General features: G+C 53.3%; 4 protein-coding genes across 4 annotated transcripts; 2 read left to right on the plus strand and 2 right to left on the minus strand.

Moving 5' to 3' along the window:
- Positions 1-5,774: 5,774 nt before the first annotated feature.
- On the minus strand, positions 5,775-6,583 carry BDP55DRAFT_87242 (uncharacterized protein). The gene has a single exon (XM_060581284.1). It carries the CDS (start codon positions 6,311-6,313, stop codon positions 5,861-5,863), a length of 453 nt encoding a protein of 150 aa, XP_060431500.1. The 5' UTR covers positions 6,314-6,583; the 3' UTR covers positions 5,775-5,860.
- A 429-nt stretch (positions 6,584-7,012) lies between these two features.
- Positions 7,013-9,086, plus strand: BDP55DRAFT_87278 (uncharacterized protein). The gene is made up of 3 exons (XM_060581285.1): positions 7,013-7,936; positions 8,006-8,350; positions 8,405-9,086. Exons 1-3 carry the CDS (start codon positions 7,331-7,333, stop codon positions 8,771-8,773), a joined length of 1,320 nt encoding a protein of 439 aa, XP_060431501.1. The 5' UTR covers positions 7,013-7,330; the 3' UTR covers positions 8,774-9,086.
- Positions 9,087-11,073: 1,987 nt separating this feature from the next.
- Positions 11,074-12,975, plus strand: BDP55DRAFT_87287 (uncharacterized protein). Its single transcript, XM_060581286.1, has 2 exons — positions 11,074-11,922; positions 11,976-12,975. The coding sequence occupies exons 1-2, from the start codon at positions 11,238-11,240 to the stop codon at positions 12,965-12,967; spliced, it is 1,677 nt and encodes a 558-aa protein (XP_060431502.1). The 5' UTR covers positions 11,074-11,237; the 3' UTR covers positions 12,968-12,975.
- Positions 12,976-14,265: 1,290 nt separating this feature from the next.
- On the minus strand, positions 14,266-16,892 carry BDP55DRAFT_740341 (uncharacterized protein; the record flags this gene model as incomplete). The annotated part of the gene is made up of 3 exons (XM_060580413.1): positions 14,266-14,746; positions 14,804-15,778; positions 15,834-16,892. The coding sequence occupies 3 exons, from the start codon at positions 16,890-16,892 to the stop codon at positions 14,639-14,641; spliced, it is 2,142 nt and encodes a 713-aa protein (XP_060431503.1). The 3' UTR covers positions 14,266-14,638.
- Positions 16,893-17,362: the final 470 nt, after the last annotated feature.

A 17,362-nucleotide genomic window follows, 5' to 3' on the forward strand; every position in this document is an offset into this window, starting at 1 on the left:
GCTCAGCAGCCCAATGCGGCTGACCATTGATTCTGTGGCCGATAGCCATCCGCCAACTGATCTGCTTTGGGATCAATATGCACAGGGCACTGGGGAGATTCGTTTCGATCAGGGGAGCGAGTGAACTATGTTGAGAGCCCGGGCACCTATATCAGTGCTACTATCGACTTGCGCACATACGGATGCTCCATGATTACCGTGTCGCCGTATTGGAAACACTCGAAGCTGACAGACAGCCCACTATATGTACGCGGTCATGACCCGGTGGTCATCGAGAGAAGAGATCCTGCTTGCCGCTGCATTGCATCCTGCGGGCTTACGCAGGCCGGACAGGTTGGGGAGAACAGGCGCAGCTCGTATTCTGGCAGAAGACGGGACGCAGAGAAGTAATTCAACGCTCTCGGTCTTGAGGCAGGGAAGTCCCGCCAATGGCCCAATGCAACTCCGGAGTCTGTGCTTATCTTAAGACATGTTACTATGATGTGAGGGCTCAGGGCAATCAATGGATGGATGGCCAACCACGCCGACTCAGCTCGACCTTCCTTGATGTAGCTCCCCCGCCTCTTCCATCTAAAGCTTGGGTGAGGTGGCTTAGTCAGATGTCACAGGCTTGGCCATCTGTGTCCTACTTGTTGACGCTGTCAAACACACTCTCTCTCTCCCGCTGTTGTCGTTGATGTATCAAGGTTGGTACTCCGTACAGTATGGGGAATCAACAACACTTGAAATGAGAGAAGAAAAAAACATAACAGCCAGGCACAACCTGGGGATTCACTAGGGCGCTGATACCCTGATTGCAGAAAATCTTTTGGCTATTATGAAACGCGATCCACGTCCGCTCAGCTGACTGGCTCGTTCCTACGAACAATACCGAACCGTCACTACCGCAGACAAGGAACCCTTTCCCCCAGGCGTTCACTCCAATTTTGAGCCGGACGATGTTGAACAAGTCGGTTCAACGTAGCACCGCAGGACCAACTCTCCTAACCGCGCGCCGCCGCCCGCTTTCCGCTGCCCTTGCATACATAGTAGAGCTCAGCCGGGCTCTAGTCTCCAGGCAATGCTAGGCTAACAAATGACGATGCACCTTTTGGTTAGACGGAAGTAGTGCAAGCCCTGCAAGCGTGCAGATTCGCCTGGTTACAGCATACTCCGTACATGGCATAATACCACAGATACCTATATATAAGCCGACCTATGTAAATGCCGGTGGTGGCTACATCCGTCTGGACCAAAATACCTACAGATACGTATTTTCCACAACAAATACTCGCTTGCGGGGCCTTTCTTCTACAGACTGCCCGTACGCAGACATGGTACACCTCGTGACGTCCAAAAGCACTGGGCTCTCTTAACAGAGTATGACTCCCGAGACCAGGGCAAGTTTGAGAGGCCGACGAACCCGCCCAGCCCCATTGTGCCTTGACACTTGAAGAATTTCCACCGCAAGGTAACGGGAGCTGGTGGACCCCCACGACCACCAATCGTCTCACCAGCCCCCCCTGGGGTGCCTTAGCGTCCACGGTCTCCCACGGTCTTGCGCCCCCCTTCAGTGGCTTGAGCGTCAAGGAGCCCTGGACTCTGGGGCTGTACACTACGGTAGCCAGCATGGCAGCGTCATCGAGCGACAAGTTGACGACGGCAAAATCTCCAAAGAGGGCAAAGCCACAAAGCAACCGTTTAAAGACGGCGCCCGTGTTCGGCAGATCCTGTGGGACGTGCACCGTCGTCCCAATTTTCCCCACTACTCTACGAGCCCAGACCTGAAAGTCATCAGCCAATCAGTACGTGCTTTTCCGACCGTTCAGGCTGCGGTACGTACCTGAGGTAACTTACCCGGTACCGTTAGGTTCTTACCTGAGCAAGGTTGGGTCCCCCGATCACTCTGTTAAACCTCCAAGGGCATTAGTTACCTGATACACTGGACCAACCAAAGACGCGTTGAGCTGTCGCGCCTGTCGACCACCCACAACGATCACAGAGCCCGAGTCTGATCCTCGATCTCGCCTCCGCAATCTCACTGTTGGCATTCCTCCCACACATGACTTGCATAATCAATTGAGATGACACCTTCTAGCGCGTGAGGTCAGGTCGCGCAATTCTGACTAGTGATCATTTTGAGTGGCTTTCTCATATCCCTATTCACCTTAGTCGTGGGGTTCACATGAGGACAGTAACCCAACCACATGTCTACTTCCCTGTCAGTGTTGACATGAAATTCGGCCACGATTATGGCGCCCAAGCGGAAGTTCCTGGCACTTGAGGATCCAAAGGATGAGCGTTCTGGGGACAAGAAGTCAAAGTTGGTTCAGATCAAAGGCCAGGTCAGGCATACGCTTCTACAACAGCACTATGATGTTGTGCAGACACTCCGCGAATATCTGCTTTCCAAGCTGCCAGGGTCTTCGAGACTTCGCCGCAAGAAGATTGCATCATTGGGAAAAGATGGCGCACCGCGGGCACGCATCGAAGACCCCGATATAATCCCAGAGCTGTCCTCGTTGTTGGACACGACCTTGGTCTGCACGCAACAGCGCCCTGGAGCACGAGCCGACTCTCGATGGGAGCAGTGGATGTCCTTTTCTCAAAAGGCCGACGACTCTGTCGTATCTCTCTCGGGAGGTTTGGCCCGAGCCATGTCCTCGCAGTCAGAGGTAGGCAATTTAGACGCGAGCAATCCGGCTTCAAGACTGACTGTCAAACACAGATTGTTGACTTTGTAGTGTGGCAAATATTCAATAGAAGTGCTGCTTGGCCGAAGCACCTGCTCTGTGATGGCTTCAGGAGGCAGGCCCAGAATATTGCCAATGCAAATGGCCACGGTCACAACAGCGGAATTCAGGGACTGGTCTCAGTCGACCCGAATCATTACGTGCAGGCCCTCAAAGAAGCCCCTTGGCCGCAAGCACTCATGCTGCTCGGGAAATCAGGTGAACAGATCATGATAGATCTTTTCATCGATACGTCGATTTTTCTTCCTGTGAGAGCCGGCCTCGGTAATATGTACCAACTCAGTGGTATTCCCATGTCAGAGACGGGTGTAGCTGCCAATCAGGACAACAAGAAGCAGACCAAAGGAGATACTACAGCGCCCACTACACTTCACGAGCGGCTCCCGTCTGAAATCAACTTCATCAGAAATCGAATGCTCTACGCTCGAGCTGCTCTTACCGCCAAGGGTACGGTTCAGTACGGACTGCGGCACATCCGTAAGTTGGCATTCAAACCAAACGCAGGGGCCTTCCACTGAAGTTAATCATCAGATGTCTTGAGTCGCTGTCCTCGTCTATCTTGTATAGAACAGGCAATGGAAGAAGATAAAACAAAAATGACAGCGGCGAACGAGCGCAATACGCTGAAAGTCATGATGTACATGTTCCCTCGACAGTTTGGCTTACACAATGCCTTTACCTCCAGAGTTGACCACTCCAAGACATCGCAAAAGTTTGCAGACTACACTCTCCGCGAAGAAGAGATCTCGACAACATTCAAGGGGCGAGATATCAAGTTTCCAAAGAGACTGCGTGGAGACGCAAAACGACTGGTGCAGAGGCTGCAACTTCTCCATGGTCGTTGTGCTTACGCCGAGATACTGCGGCATTACTGCCCCTCTGCCATTGATTTCAAAGCCCGGAAACCCGCCTCGAAGAAGCCAGTGAAGCTGTCCAAGAGAATTGATCCTACACAGGTGGCGGGAAGAGACAACAACCAAACAGTCGTGTCTTCTGGTCCCCCCAGGAATAGTATACAGAGCCGCTCTAAGCTTCATCAACCCGAGGCGCCTCCGCTGCTGCCGAAGTTTGATGCGATCACTGACTTGGCGACTCCCGCAGCTCATGTTTCCGCGTTCTGTCAGGCTGTATTGGCCAAGATCATTCCAGATGAGATGTGGGGCACTGGTGAGGCCGGGACTTACAACAAGCGTCAGATACTGAAGAAAGTTAATCACTTTGTCAAATTGCGGAGGTTCGAGGCCATGTCCCTGTGCGAGCTCGCAGACGGACTCAAGGTAAGGAAAATGATCTTGCCCTCGTAGAGTTTTATCTAATGCTCTTATCAAGATCACGAGTATGGAGTGGCTGGCGCCTCCAGCTCTCAAAGGCCAGAAAACCAGCTTGACTGACATGAAGAAACGACACGAAATCATGAACGAGTTTTTGTATTATATCTTCGATTCGCTGTTGGTACCCCTTTTGCGCAGCAACTTCTACATCACAGAGTCGAGCTCTCACCGCTACCGTCTCTTTTTCTTTCGACATGATGTCTGGCGGTACGTCGCAGAGCCAGCAATGACGACTCTCCGGACAAACATGTTTGAGGAAATCAAGCTTGACCGGGCTACCGCAATCCTCGATTCCAGACGACTGGGCTTCAGTCGTATCAGGCTTCTGCCCAAAGGAAAGGGCATGCGGCCGATCACGAATCTGCGAAGGAGAACAGAGATCAGGGGCAGGAGCTCCGTCCTCGGCCCAAGCATCAACTCTGTACTGGGTCCGGTGCATTCCATGCTCAAGCTCGAAACGGTGACCATCAGTCAATCTCTGTGTCATCGGCCTATTTGCTGACTATTTTTGCAGCAAAGAAACCCCTCCAGGCTTGGATCATCTATGTTCTCGGTGGGTGATCTATACCACCGCCTCAACGCCTTCAGTGCCAGATTTGGCAACCACCGCCCAGTGTTCTACTTCGCAAAGGTAGATGTGCAGTCGGCTTTCGACACGATTCCTCAAGAGGCCGTGATCAGGCTGATGGACGGCATTCCGAGTCAAGAACAATACATAATCAAGAAGCACGTCGAAGTTAAAGCCGGATTACTGGATTCTCGGCACCAGAAGAATGCGATATCAAAGGTAACGCGACGGTGGCATTCCATCGCCGTCACCCGCGACGACACGGCCGACTTTTCGCAGTTGGTAGAGAAGCGCCTCGGTACAAACCGCAAGAACACCGTCTTCGTGGGTAACACGATGAGGAAGGAGCTAGAGACGGAGGCCCTGATGGGCCTGATGGCGTCGCATATCAAGCAGAACCTCGTCAAGGTGGGCAAGAAGTTTTACAGGCAGAAGAAGGGCATTCCGCAGGGCTCTGTTTTGTCTTCCGCTCTGTGCAACTATTTTTACGCCGACCTTGAGGATCAGTATCTGTCCTTCCTGTCGGAAGAGGGGGAGGATGATGAGGGAGACTGTCTGCTCCTGAGGCTGATTGACGACTTCCTCCTCATCACGACGGACCAGGCGAAGGCGCGCAGGTTCGTGCGGGTCATGCACGGCGGGCTGCCAGAGTACGGCGTCGCTGTCAGCCTCAACAAGACCTTGGTCAACTTTGACATGGAATTTGACGGTACGAAAGTAGCCAGACTTCCAGAAGAGGGTAGGTTCCCTTACTGTGGACTGGGCATCGACTGTGATACCCTCGACATTGTCAAAGACCGAGGCCATGTCAAAGATACAGGTAAGCTTCTCCATGTCTCCATCGGAAAGAGGTAGGAAAGCGCTGCCGCGTTGTGAGCTAACCTTGCCATCAGTGGTTTCCAATGCGTTGACGGTGGATTACGGAAACAAGCCCGGCCAGAATTTCCAAAGAAGAGTCTTGAGTACGTGTTGCAACCTCACCCCCATAGCTCCCCTCAACATAGCTGCCCTCACTCGTGAAATTCGATTCAACCCTGTCTGCTAACCTTTGTGTCATCCGCTACCAGACGCCTTCAAGATCCAATCCCACCTCATGTTCTACGACACCAAACACAACACCCTCAAAACCGTCATGTCAAACCTCCACAAGGCCTTTGCCGAGACGACCGAGAAGATGTGGGCGTACTGGCGCTGTCTTCCCACCAGCAAACGACCTGGTGACGGGCTCGTCATGCGTACGTGTGTCCCTTGCGCCTTGCGGGAGACAAACCCTCCCGCTCATAAGCCCCACCATTGCTTAAAGCTGGGATTTTTCCTTCATCCCGACTAACGATATTTGCTTCTCGCTCCATAGAGACCTTGAGCAAAGTAATCGACGTAGCGTTTGGGCTGCTTACCAGCAAGTCTCGAAGGGAAAAGTACCCAGAGTACGACTGCGCCGTGGAGAAGACGCACGTTGCTTGGTATGTATTTCTTCCATCCCCAGGCCCCATACTGTAGACAACCCGCAGTTTTGGAAAGCATGTGCGCGCTAACTGAATGGTTCTTCCAAGGCTCGCTCTCGAAGCAGTGAGGACGGTCCTCGCGAGGAAACAGGCAAACTTTACGACGGTGTTGTCGTGGATTGATGCGGAGCTCGGGAGGCTCGACTCCAGGAAGACGGCCCGCGCGAGGAAGTACATACGAGGATGAACAAACAGAACATTACCACAGTACAAGATACAAAGTCGAAGAAAAGATTTGATGTTACCCTGTGCTTGTGTTTCCTCCGAGGCAAAATCCTCCTTGCCAATCACAAGGGGTCAGATGGGAACTCCCCGTGTCTGTCACTCCCTCAATGGCCCTCCTCTGTGCCACACAACAACCTATCCATATCGACACGTCGACGACCATTGGCGATGAAGTTCAGGCCAAAGTGCCTCTCGTGCCACCTGGAATCGCGCTGCTTGCCGGGCGGCAGTTGGACTTGGACTTTTTGTGCGATGCGAGAGTTGTTCATGTGAACCGAAGCACCAGAATTATCTCTTGAGGCGAAGCAACCCAAGCACCGCCTTAAAGACATTGATAGCAAGGCGTATTTCAAGAGTCAAGTTGATGTAATCAAATCTCACATAGATAATGATCAGCACTGCAGCCTTCTAGTAACTTGTTCTCGATCGTGCGAAGCCCTCCTGGCAGCTTGGGAAAGAAGTAAATAGGGGTAAGTCAAACGTAGCTACGACGATGGCCTTCGTAGCCATGAACGAACAAGAGTATTTCTTCCTAGAGAAACTCGCCGCAGCGTCCGAGTACCCAGACTCGCTTCTCTACCAAGACGAGCGACGGGCGACACTCAAGGCTCGCGTCGAGCACTATGTCGATAGGAGACATCAAGTATTTGACGAAGATTTGGGGAAACGGAAGGATAACCCGTTGGTCATCATCGATTGCGGCAAGGGTGACTTGCCAGTGGCAGACGGTTCCGACGACGAGGTTATCAGCGGGAAGAAGAGTGTAGAGAATGCTGACTTACTCGTCATACGCACCATCGAGGATCTACGAAACAAGCTGTCCTGGCCACATCCGAAGCAAGGCCCGTTCGATCCCGGACACCTCAAGAAGGACCCTCCACTACGAGTTATGTGAGTCTGCTCATCGAATCGCAATCAAGCGCAACAGCTAGAGGCACTAACCGCAGCAAAACCAGCCTGCTAGAGCGCATGTGGCCGACCTCGCTGCTGCTGAACCTCAGCGAAGACGTACTGCTACAGATCCTAACATACCATCAGGTCCCGGCTCACTTCCTGACGTTCATTACTAGCGGCGGCGAGTCTTGGAGCTTCGCCAGCGGTATGAGCTTCGTGGGCCTCAAAGGCTATACGAATACCCTCCTGGACCCCGGTCGACAGCCCACCAACTTGGCGGTACTGGGTCGTAGTGGAAGGCATATTCAGATTTGCCTCACCTTATTCAGCATCCGCGAGTATCCCTTGCACGCCTTACCCCGAGAAGGGGACCCCGCTAAAACGCCGCGCTGGGAGACGCACTCCGCGGTCGTGTACGTTCACTTTGATATTATCGAGGGCACGGCGTTGTGGTTGCTCGTTAGCCCCCGATCGTATCATCCGGAAAGAGGTCAAGGGACTCAGAACCTGCTTTGGAACAATTTGAAAGACGGCATGGCGGATGGTATGGACGGGCTTCGGTCACTCGACGTCCCCGAGCGATTCCGCATCAGTCTTGACAGTCTCCTCGCCGCTGCCGAGTGGTCCATCGGGATGTTTTCACATCACGTCCAGGACACGGAGAAGAGGCTTTACGACTTGGTGAGTCCGGTTTGCCACACGACATGAGAGGCGCAGCAGAAGTCGAAACCATGCTGAGATTCGATCCAGACCAAGCCGTACGTGTATCCGTATGACGACGAGGAGATGGTCGACGACAAGGCAAGCGAATCAATCCACGCCCAGGACCTCCGTAGAATGGCGTTCTTGATGGAAACTCGGCATGGCAGTGTCATGAAAGTTGAGAATAACCTTCGGGTCCTCCGCCGTCTCCGAGAGTTTTTCGTGGAAGAGGTAGCCGGTCACCTCGGCCCTCTGAGAGATTCCCACACCGATGACATCCGGACGCATATCAAAGGCTTTGCGGAGAAATTGACAACGGTGATCGCAGAGATCGAGGACTTGCTGGACAGAGCATCAGCACTGGATAAACTTGCGAGGAACAGAGAAGAATACGTACGTGGCGACTCAGAGCGTCGAATCAAGGGGAGCGAGCGCTAAACGGTACAGATTCAACGTTTACAAGCGCATCACTCGACTCAGCAGATGAAGACAATCGCGGTGCTGACGGCGGATGACTCGTCCGCGATGAAGCAATTATCCTTCATCGCCCTGATTTTGTTACCAGTCACGGTCGTATCAGTAAGCCAGCTTGTCTCCAGGAAACAATGTTGTTGGAAGAGAGAGAGAACCCGAATGCGCTTATCGGATGTTTTAACTAATGATATTTTATGCAGACCGTTCTCAGTACGGACATTGTCAAGTTTCAGGATCTTTCGAACGAAAACGAGAATACCACCCGAGGCACGGCCGAAGGTCCGGTTCCGATGTACAACTTTTCGGTGGCGGCCTTTAGTACATGGGCGGTCGCCAGCGTAGTTATGACAATCGGGACCTTGGTCATTGTCAAGCCAGTAGGGAAGCGTAGGAGGCGAGGCGACGGCAGTGTAGATTGTGGAACTAACGATTCCCCCATGGAGGGCACAAGGAGATGTCGACTGATGAGACGATTGTCTCATGCGTGGAACATTCGAGACAGGTTCGACTCAGCCATAGACTCTCCGTCCAGCAAGGCCAGGCCACTGAGCCCGGCGACATCGGCACTCGCGACTTCGATACACACGGCACCGACATTCGTCAAGACGGCATCAAATTCGCGAGGGACTCCGGTGGTGGATGTGGACACTCCCGTGCGAGCCCAGCCCTCTCAAACTTGGACATCGATGGGGTGCTGGCTGGGGGGTGCTTGGAACACCGTATGGCAGACTACGAAGAATAAGGTGAACATGACGGAGATGGCAACGACACCTCTACCGCGATGGGATAGTCGACGAGACGAGGGGCGAGAAGATGGGCAGAAATCGCGGGGAGAGGGTTCGTGAGTGCATGGTGTCTAAGCATGTTGGTTTAAGGCACAAGGTTATCCGAAAGGTAATGTAAGGTAGGGTCGCATCGTCTTAGTGTTAGATTCGGAGAAATAGAATCGGCCGCGGCAGATTGACACATGCCAGATCCTCTCGGTCCCTTGCTACCCTCCGAATCTCCAAGGCTGCAAGGTTATCTGACAGACTCAGCTCCTGTGAGCCGCATCTTTGTTTTCATGTTTCTTTCGATGGGTTGCCACTTTCGATACGGACTCGGTGTGTACTGTATTGATGTGCTTGGGTCGACCAGGATAATGTCATCAGGAGAAGGCTTCATGTTAATGGCCGAAACAATGGTCGAGTAAAGGCGAGGCTCGTCATGGCCCGATGATAGATAAGGAAAGCAGATGGAGAGATAACCTCAGATCACAATGTGGCAGTGCCTCTACCTTAGCCTCCGTACTCGGGTATGCACTGTCGTATCTCGAGGTACCTTGGTACCTGAGGTCATAAGTTTTTCAGGCAAGAAGAAGGAAGGGGTCCAAGGCAAGCACGGCAAGGTAAGTCTCCTGGTGTGCTGAGGTAATGACGCTGGTGCATAGGAGGTTCTGGCGAATCAGCCCACTACACGCAGCTAGCGGGCGACCGAGTCCGCCAGAAATGGCCCCCATGATTCGACGTCTTCGGATCCGACAGGGAACCACCTCGCCTGGCCGATGTTTTCCAGGGAAGGCCCCATCTCCCGAGGCAGGTGCCGTGCAGAGGTGGTGGCGGGCCGGGAAGCTTGCGTGGGGCGGCCTTCCACACTCTTGCCTTTTCTGACCACACGACTTACCTTAAGGTACCTTACGGTCCAGTGCAGGGGAACAAACTTACCTTGCTGTGGTGAGGAAGGAGTGGGCTCCGGCTCTTTCATAGACCGGCGGCGTGGTTGACGTCAGACGAAAAGAAGCGGCGATTCTGCGGCTACTCGTCTCCCGCCGGCTCAGCTTACCACGCTTACCTTAAGGCTTACCTTACCGTAATTGCCTTGAACCCTTATGTGATTCAATTCAACAGAACACACCAGTGTGAAATGCGGAAAGGTAATTCGAAGGAGAGGATAGTGAAAACAATACCCTTACCTTGTCTCTTAGTTCCATCCGTCTACCTACCTATTCCCTCTATCCATTATCTCGTCTCCTATCTTACACTCCGATACTCGACCCATCCTTGCTCGCATGACACTGCCATCCCATCCTCCTTCTACGACCTGCTACCTATTTGAGATCTCAGTTTGGTTTCCAAAGGGGCGAAACACATCTTGACTTGCCATGTTCTGTGGACGACAGAAGCACGCACTCTCTCACACCCACTCGCCGCATCCATAATTATCATCCAACTCACCCACACACGCCACACGTCGCATAATTTCAGCCCATCGCATTGCTGCTGCTCCGGGGCCTTTGCCTTTGAATACTCGTCTCTATCTACCTTGCCCCGATTCAAACCGGCTGCGGGCTCCTGAACCATCCCGTTCTGCCCACTCGCGACAACCGTACTCGGGTTCGCTTTGCAAACGACGACATATGACGACCTGGTCCAAGCACGCCGAAATTCACGAGGGCATTGGAGCAAATCCAGTGGCAGACTGTCAAACATCTGAACCATATCAATTATTCTCAAGAGGCTTCAAGTGTTTACTTCTTCCATCCTCCTTAACCAGACAACCCTGGCCGTGGCTAAGCAAACGCCTCCGTCACCTTTCCGGACTCGGAGATTCAGCCGCGTCTCGTTTACCTCGTGTAATGTGCGAGTCAGAAATACACTCAGCTAGCCGCAGTTAATGGCGGTTTTATTTATACAACACTACATTCTCCCTTCTTCCAACGTCTCTTGGCTCACCATTACCGACCACCACTGAACATTCGAAAGGTCTATCTCGTGAGGCAACACATTACCAACTGCAGTCCAAGGACGGCATCCAGACCGAGAACAATATGGCAGCCGACATTAGCACGACGCTGGGTATCCCAGGCCTCACCGCACCAATATTGGCAAACGCCACAAAGCCCAACCTCGCCAACATCAGCGCTCCCTTGCTTGCCACCATAGTTCGCGATAGCTATCGTGCTACCTTCAAAGCTCGCGTCGCCGCCGGTGAAGCAAGACCTTTTGTACTGCCTTACGGCATATTTGCCAGCTTCATCCTCCCCATCCTCTACTTAACCTTTCCGCACACAAACCGGCCATGGCTATACAAGGCACGATGGCTCGTGCTAGCCTTCATCGTCATCTTCAATATCGACATCTTGTTGGGCACCTCCAGCACCAATATGTCCATGTCTTATTCTAGTGGTCTGTCAGCCTTTTGGGGAATCTTGTCCAACTTCATCATGCTAGTATTCACGGCACCACAATTCGACTACGAGAGAGTTGTTCGAAGGAGGAAGGCCACCACTACCCCCAGCAGATCTAAGTCGTCTGCGGATCGCGCAGCTCCAGCAAATGGATTCGGACTCAGGAGGCGAGCTGGCAGCAAGAAGCGAAAAGCAGACCGCGTCACAGCCCCTGAAGTTAACCTCGAAGAGTACGAGTACTACTGGCAGACTTTCCCAGAGAAGGGATCTTTCTCAGAGCGACTTGGCTGGGTCATTGACCTCTATACCAATTTCAGGGGAGTCGGTAAGCAAGCTTGCTCCCCATGCTATAGCGAACCTTGTACTAACATATTCCAGGTTGGACTTGGGCTGTTTCATCGGTTCCCAGCCCAGTTCCCCCAGAGAACCCTGGCATGGGTGAACTCGTCAAGATGGATACCATACCGTTGGAAACATTCGTGGGATGTCAGACCTATAAAGACGAGAAAGAATTCTTGCGACGGAAAGTCATCCCCATCGCAATCTCGTATTTGATCCTCGATATCTCCAAGGTTGCCATCATGGAGGATCCATACTTCTTCCTCGGACCCGAGTCGTTACCCCTTCCTGCTCATCTGGCGGCTCTCCCACCATGGGCTCTATCCATATGGCGGCATGCTGCCGTACTCGGTATTCTCTACGCCGCACTCGTCATGGTCTTCTCCGTTCATGACCTGTTCCAGTATTACATCCTCAGCAAAGTGTTCCCCCTGCGGGGTGAGCTGTGGCAGTACTCGACAGTATTCGGCTCCTTCACACAGATTCTGGACAGAGGCTTGGCTGGGTTTTGGGGGGCTTGGTGGCACCAGACCTTCCGACATGCCTTCTCTGCGCCAGTCAGCTGGGCTGTAAAACGTGGTTATCTCGAAAAGGGGACGCGCAGCACAAAAGCAATCGGCATGTCTACTGCATTTCTTCTTTCCGGCTTGCTTCACGGTGCCGGAAGCGTCAGCGCGATCCCCGAGACCAAGTGGTGGAAGCCAGCGCTTTTCTTTTGGTTGTCGGGGTTGGGCGTCCTCACTCAGCAGACGTTCTGCACCGCCATGAAGTCCCAGATTACAAAGATGTCTCGCACGCTGAGGAGAGCAGGGAACCTCTTATTCGTGCTCGTGTGGCTGCACATCACAGTTCAGCCGTTAGCCGACGACTTTGCCCAAACTGGCCTCTGGCTCATGGAGCCCGTTCCCGTGTCGGTCGTGCGTGCCCTCGGTTTTGGACGCGGAGAGACATCGTGGTGGAAGCCTGATATGGAAGCGATTGGACACTGGCATGTTGGACAGCATTGGTGGGATTCTGGGTTCAGTTATTAGAGCATCGGCGCAAGCCTCATCTCATGTTACCTATGATGCGACGAAGTAATGTTGCTAGCTTCTTTGGGGTATAAACTTCAACAGAGATATTCCTTTTCTTTCGCCCGTTGCTGTCCCTCCGATTCGGGATCGCCATTCACTTTGCCGTGACCTGCCCCTCTGTCTTTCTGATACTCTGCAGGATCATTTCCTGCGCGGAGCTTCTCAAGTCCATTCTCCTCCACCGATGTGAGTCTTCGCGGGATACTGCATTCCTAGTGGTCATCATCCTAGTTTTGTGTTAATGGGCCTTGCACATCGATCGGTAAGATAGGTGATATGAGAGTACATACCAACTTGACTACAATGTGACCGTGAGGAAAGACCTGATTCAGGTATTTCTCGACGACGGGCTTTCCGAGGCCGCATATAGGGGTTTTGTGACCGTACTGTACCCTCGAGAGGAAGAAGCTGCGTACGGAGTTGCTCATCTTCTGTTTTCGAGCGTCTGCGTCTGATTTCTCTTTCCTTGAGTGAGCACTCGTGAAGATGTCAGGGGTTTGGTGTCGCTCGATACGAGGATGGGAGCTGATTCGAATTTCATGAAGGTGCCCACGGTAGGTAGGCAGTAGGTAAACAAATAGACTGGTTCGTACCTTCCCGCACATTGTCACAAGAGATCCTGAGGCTGGGGTATCTACCCCTCCCCCATCCCGATTCCATCACCACAACCAGCAGGCGCCCGTCTAGGCCGACGGGTCAGGTCAAACTGGGATGGGTGGGGGAGTGGTATATGGTCAACAATAAAACCCAGAATGAGCACCAAGAGATGTAGCCTCAGTTCAATACCGGGAGGTTAGGGGAGGGGGGGGTGAACTCTTTTTTTTAGGTAGCTTCGTAAATTACCATCGCATAGTTGGATGGTTTTTTGCTGGTTAGTATGAGGGCTTCCTGAATTCTTCCCTCATATCGTGTGACTGCGGTGGCCATGTGAAAACTCACCTTGACACCGGGAGAAGGGATACATGAGCCTATATCTGGTATCTCGCTTGGAAAGATTAGCTTAGAGCCACCGCAGTTTTGGTCCTACTCCTTTGCCTTGCCTGTGCCTTGCCATTCTGAATCACTCGTACCATGCATGCTTCATCCAGCCCGGCATAATCACATCACTCGAGCGAGACCAATCATTATGATGAATACTGGTATGCTTGGATACTGCATACTACTAGAAGCCTGATTACCTGGCTTAATCAATACCATGAGCCCTCCTAGGCAGAACGATGAGAGGGGAAGGGGGTATCTGAGCCGAAGGAGAAAAAGCCATCTCTAACCCTAGTCTGTCCTGAACCTACGCCCTTTTCAACGCCAGTCTGACCAAATGCAATAACAGAGATGGGGGTATCTCGCAAACCCAAAGCCAGTCCCAAACCAATCCAGACCATTCCTCAGCCAACCAATGCTGAAGAATCCAAATCCATGACGGGAAAGAAAGGATTATAACAAAGGGACGTGAAGCCAAGAGAAAAAACGCAATGCTCAAACTAAAACAAAACGACGCGGAAACCCAATGCCGATACTAAAACCCGAGCCGGTGTACCAAAGTCGCTATTCGAAGGAAATGCAGCCTTTCCATGTCGTAACACTAGTAAGAGCGAGAATCCTCAGTGCCAGGTGGTGTAGGTCGTGTGCGTATTAACTGCCGTGGCCGCCAGCCGACATGAACATCAGAGTGTTGGCACCCACCACATCCTCGCCATTGATGGGGAAGGTGAGGCTAGGCTGAACGGCAGACTGAACTTGCTGTTCGAATATTAGCAAGTCAACCTCTGAGGTCTTCAGAGAGTTTGCGCGACTTACATTTATCTGGACAATGTCAGGAACGAACGCAGCGGTGGATTGGATATCTTGATCAGTTGCGTCCATCCAGTTTCTCGTCAGGGGACATTGTCCCAAGTTCATGTTGACTATGATGGTGTTGGTATAGCCGCGAAGGAGCTGAAACGCGGCCAGCTCTCCGTTTCTGCGCTTCATCAGGGTCAAGACGATGTTGGCCACCCAAGCTTTGTGAACGACCTCGCGGAGGATGCTATCATACCGCTGGGCTGCGGAGACACCGCCGTTGCGGACGTGAAGCTTGACCTTGTGTTGAATCGCATCCATGATATCGACCATGCTGGCGGTGACGAGGCGGCGGCTGGCTTCACGCTCTTCGGGGGTGACGTTCGGGGCAATGCGCTGGGGTGGGAAGATGTGCTGCTGCAGCAGAACCTGGATCTGTGACTGGGTTGGGAACGGGTTGCCAATCTGCATCTCCTTCTGGGCCTGAACCAGGGTAGAGGACTGAGCCTGGGCAGAGAGCTGAGCTTGGGCGGAGGACTGAAACTGGGTGGATGACTGAGCCTGAGAGGACTGAGCCTGGGAAGCCTGAACCTCCTGAGAGGGTTGCAAATTATCAGGAGCTTCGCCGTTCTCAGAAGCCTTAGCCTTCTGAGGAGTCGCGATCTTCCTGAGAGTATCGGTGGTGCCAGCAGACATGGAGCTCATTCCGGCAGTGAGGGAGTCCATCTTGCTCGTGTTCTGACGCTTCGCGGCCGGGGCCTTCTCAGCAGCAGTTGCCGCACGCTTGTTTTCGGTCACAAGGCTGGCGGAGGCATGACTTTGGACGGCTTGAGTCTGCTGGGCGGGAGAGGGAGAGGGAGAGGCCTTGGCCTTGTGAGTGGCACCAGGGTGAAGCTGCGGCAGACCGCGGTGACGGTAGCCCTCGCCGTACTGAGGAGCATGGAGGTACGCGCCTCCGCCTTGAACTTGTCCCTGCTGGGCGTAGCCATGGTCCTGGGAATATCTTGTGAGTGGAAGAACTCAGTGAGGAAGAGGGTGCTGTTGTTACCTGGGCAGGGATGTTGGCCTGCTCGACAGCCGAGTCGCCGTAGGCGAGGCGCGAGGTCTTTCCTTTGGAGGCATGGGACTTCTCGGCCTCGGGGATCTCGGACATCTTCACCTGGTCCTGGGCATCGAGCTCCTCCTTCACGCTGCCGCTGCGCATCTTCTCGTAAGTGTTGATGGCAGCGGCGCGGACGGGACGGGACTGCGCCAGTCCGACAGGAGCGACGCCCCTGCCCGCGGTGGCGACGGCGGCGCTGGGGGCTGAACCCTTGCCGCCGACCTCCGCAGGCGGGACGTACTCCTTGTCGGAAAGAGCGCTCATGTCGTTGTCGTCGTCGTCGTCGTCGAAAACGGAGTAGGAGTCGGAATTGTAGTACGTCTTCTTGGCCTTCTTCTTCTTGCTGGCCTTATTCTTCTTCGAATGCTTGGCCTGCGTGGAAGGGCGAAGCTGGGAAGTGCCGGAGGAACTCTTGACCTTTGTTGGCGTAGATAGAGCAAGGGACGAATTCTGGTTGGAGGTGAGGGTGGTCTGTAGAAAACGGAAGGAGGGGAAATCATCAGCTTTTGGGTGAAGTGAGAGAGGGGTGTGGGTGGGTGGAAATCGGCGTACCTGGGTCATTCGGCTTGCAGAGTCCTTGCCGAAAGCCTTCCCGCCCTTCTTCGAAGAGCTTTTCGAAGCAGATGACTTGCCCTTGGTCGCCGAGGCAGAAGGAGTGTTGGCCTGACGGCCCGGGACGGCGGTGGCCATGGATGGCTGACCACGAGCGCCCGAGCCGGGCTGGCTCAAGTGCTTTACCCAGTCGAAATCGCCAACCTCGTGAGGGACGTGAGAGTCGAGGTTCGAGATCTCGCCTTTCGCAACGCAGTCGCGGCAGACGGTGATGTAGCAATCGTTGCACATCTGATGAACGGTCTGGGCGCCGGTAAGCTTCTGGCAACATTCGCAGGCAATTCCGGGGAGTTGAGTCTGTTCCCAGCTGTCGTGGGGATCTTGCCAGAACACGTCATCGTCACCATCCTTTCGGCCACCCTTGGACAAGATAGGAGCGTTGAACCGAGACATGACAATGATGCTGGTGATGTCGAAATGCTAGCCGTGATGGGCAAGGGGCGAGCTCGTCGAGTTGCTGGTGCAGCAAATATTGCGGGTTGAGCTACGAGAAAGAGCTGAAGGTGTCGAGGGAAGAAACGAAAACTCGAGCTGTCGAGGAAAGAAAGAGAGCCAAAACAAGAGAAGGTGAGAAGAAGAGGAAACAAAAGTCCTGAGCTCTCATCCTTCTTGGAAAACCTCATTATCATAAGAGCGGGTACAACAAGTTGTGAGTTCCCGCCTCATGAGGAAGCCTTAATCTCAGTGAGAGCGAGAGCAGCGAGAACAGTCGAGAAGCAGTGGGCTCCCCGTTCTTGAGAGGAGTCTTCAACATCAACGACGCGGATGAGATGGAGCGAGCCCCCGTCGGATGAGAAAACCCTCATCGCAAGAAGCACTCGTCACACGAACGATGGTTACAGGAAACCATAGAAGCTCTCGCT

The sequence above is a fragment of the Colletotrichum godetiae genome (assembly GCF_030913485.1).
Source record: "Colletotrichum godetiae strain CBS 193.32 chromosome Unknown BDP55scaffold_14, whole genome shotgun sequence".
Classification (NCBI taxonomy): domain Eukaryota; kingdom Fungi; phylum Ascomycota; class Sordariomycetes; order Glomerellales; family Glomerellaceae; genus Colletotrichum; species Colletotrichum godetiae.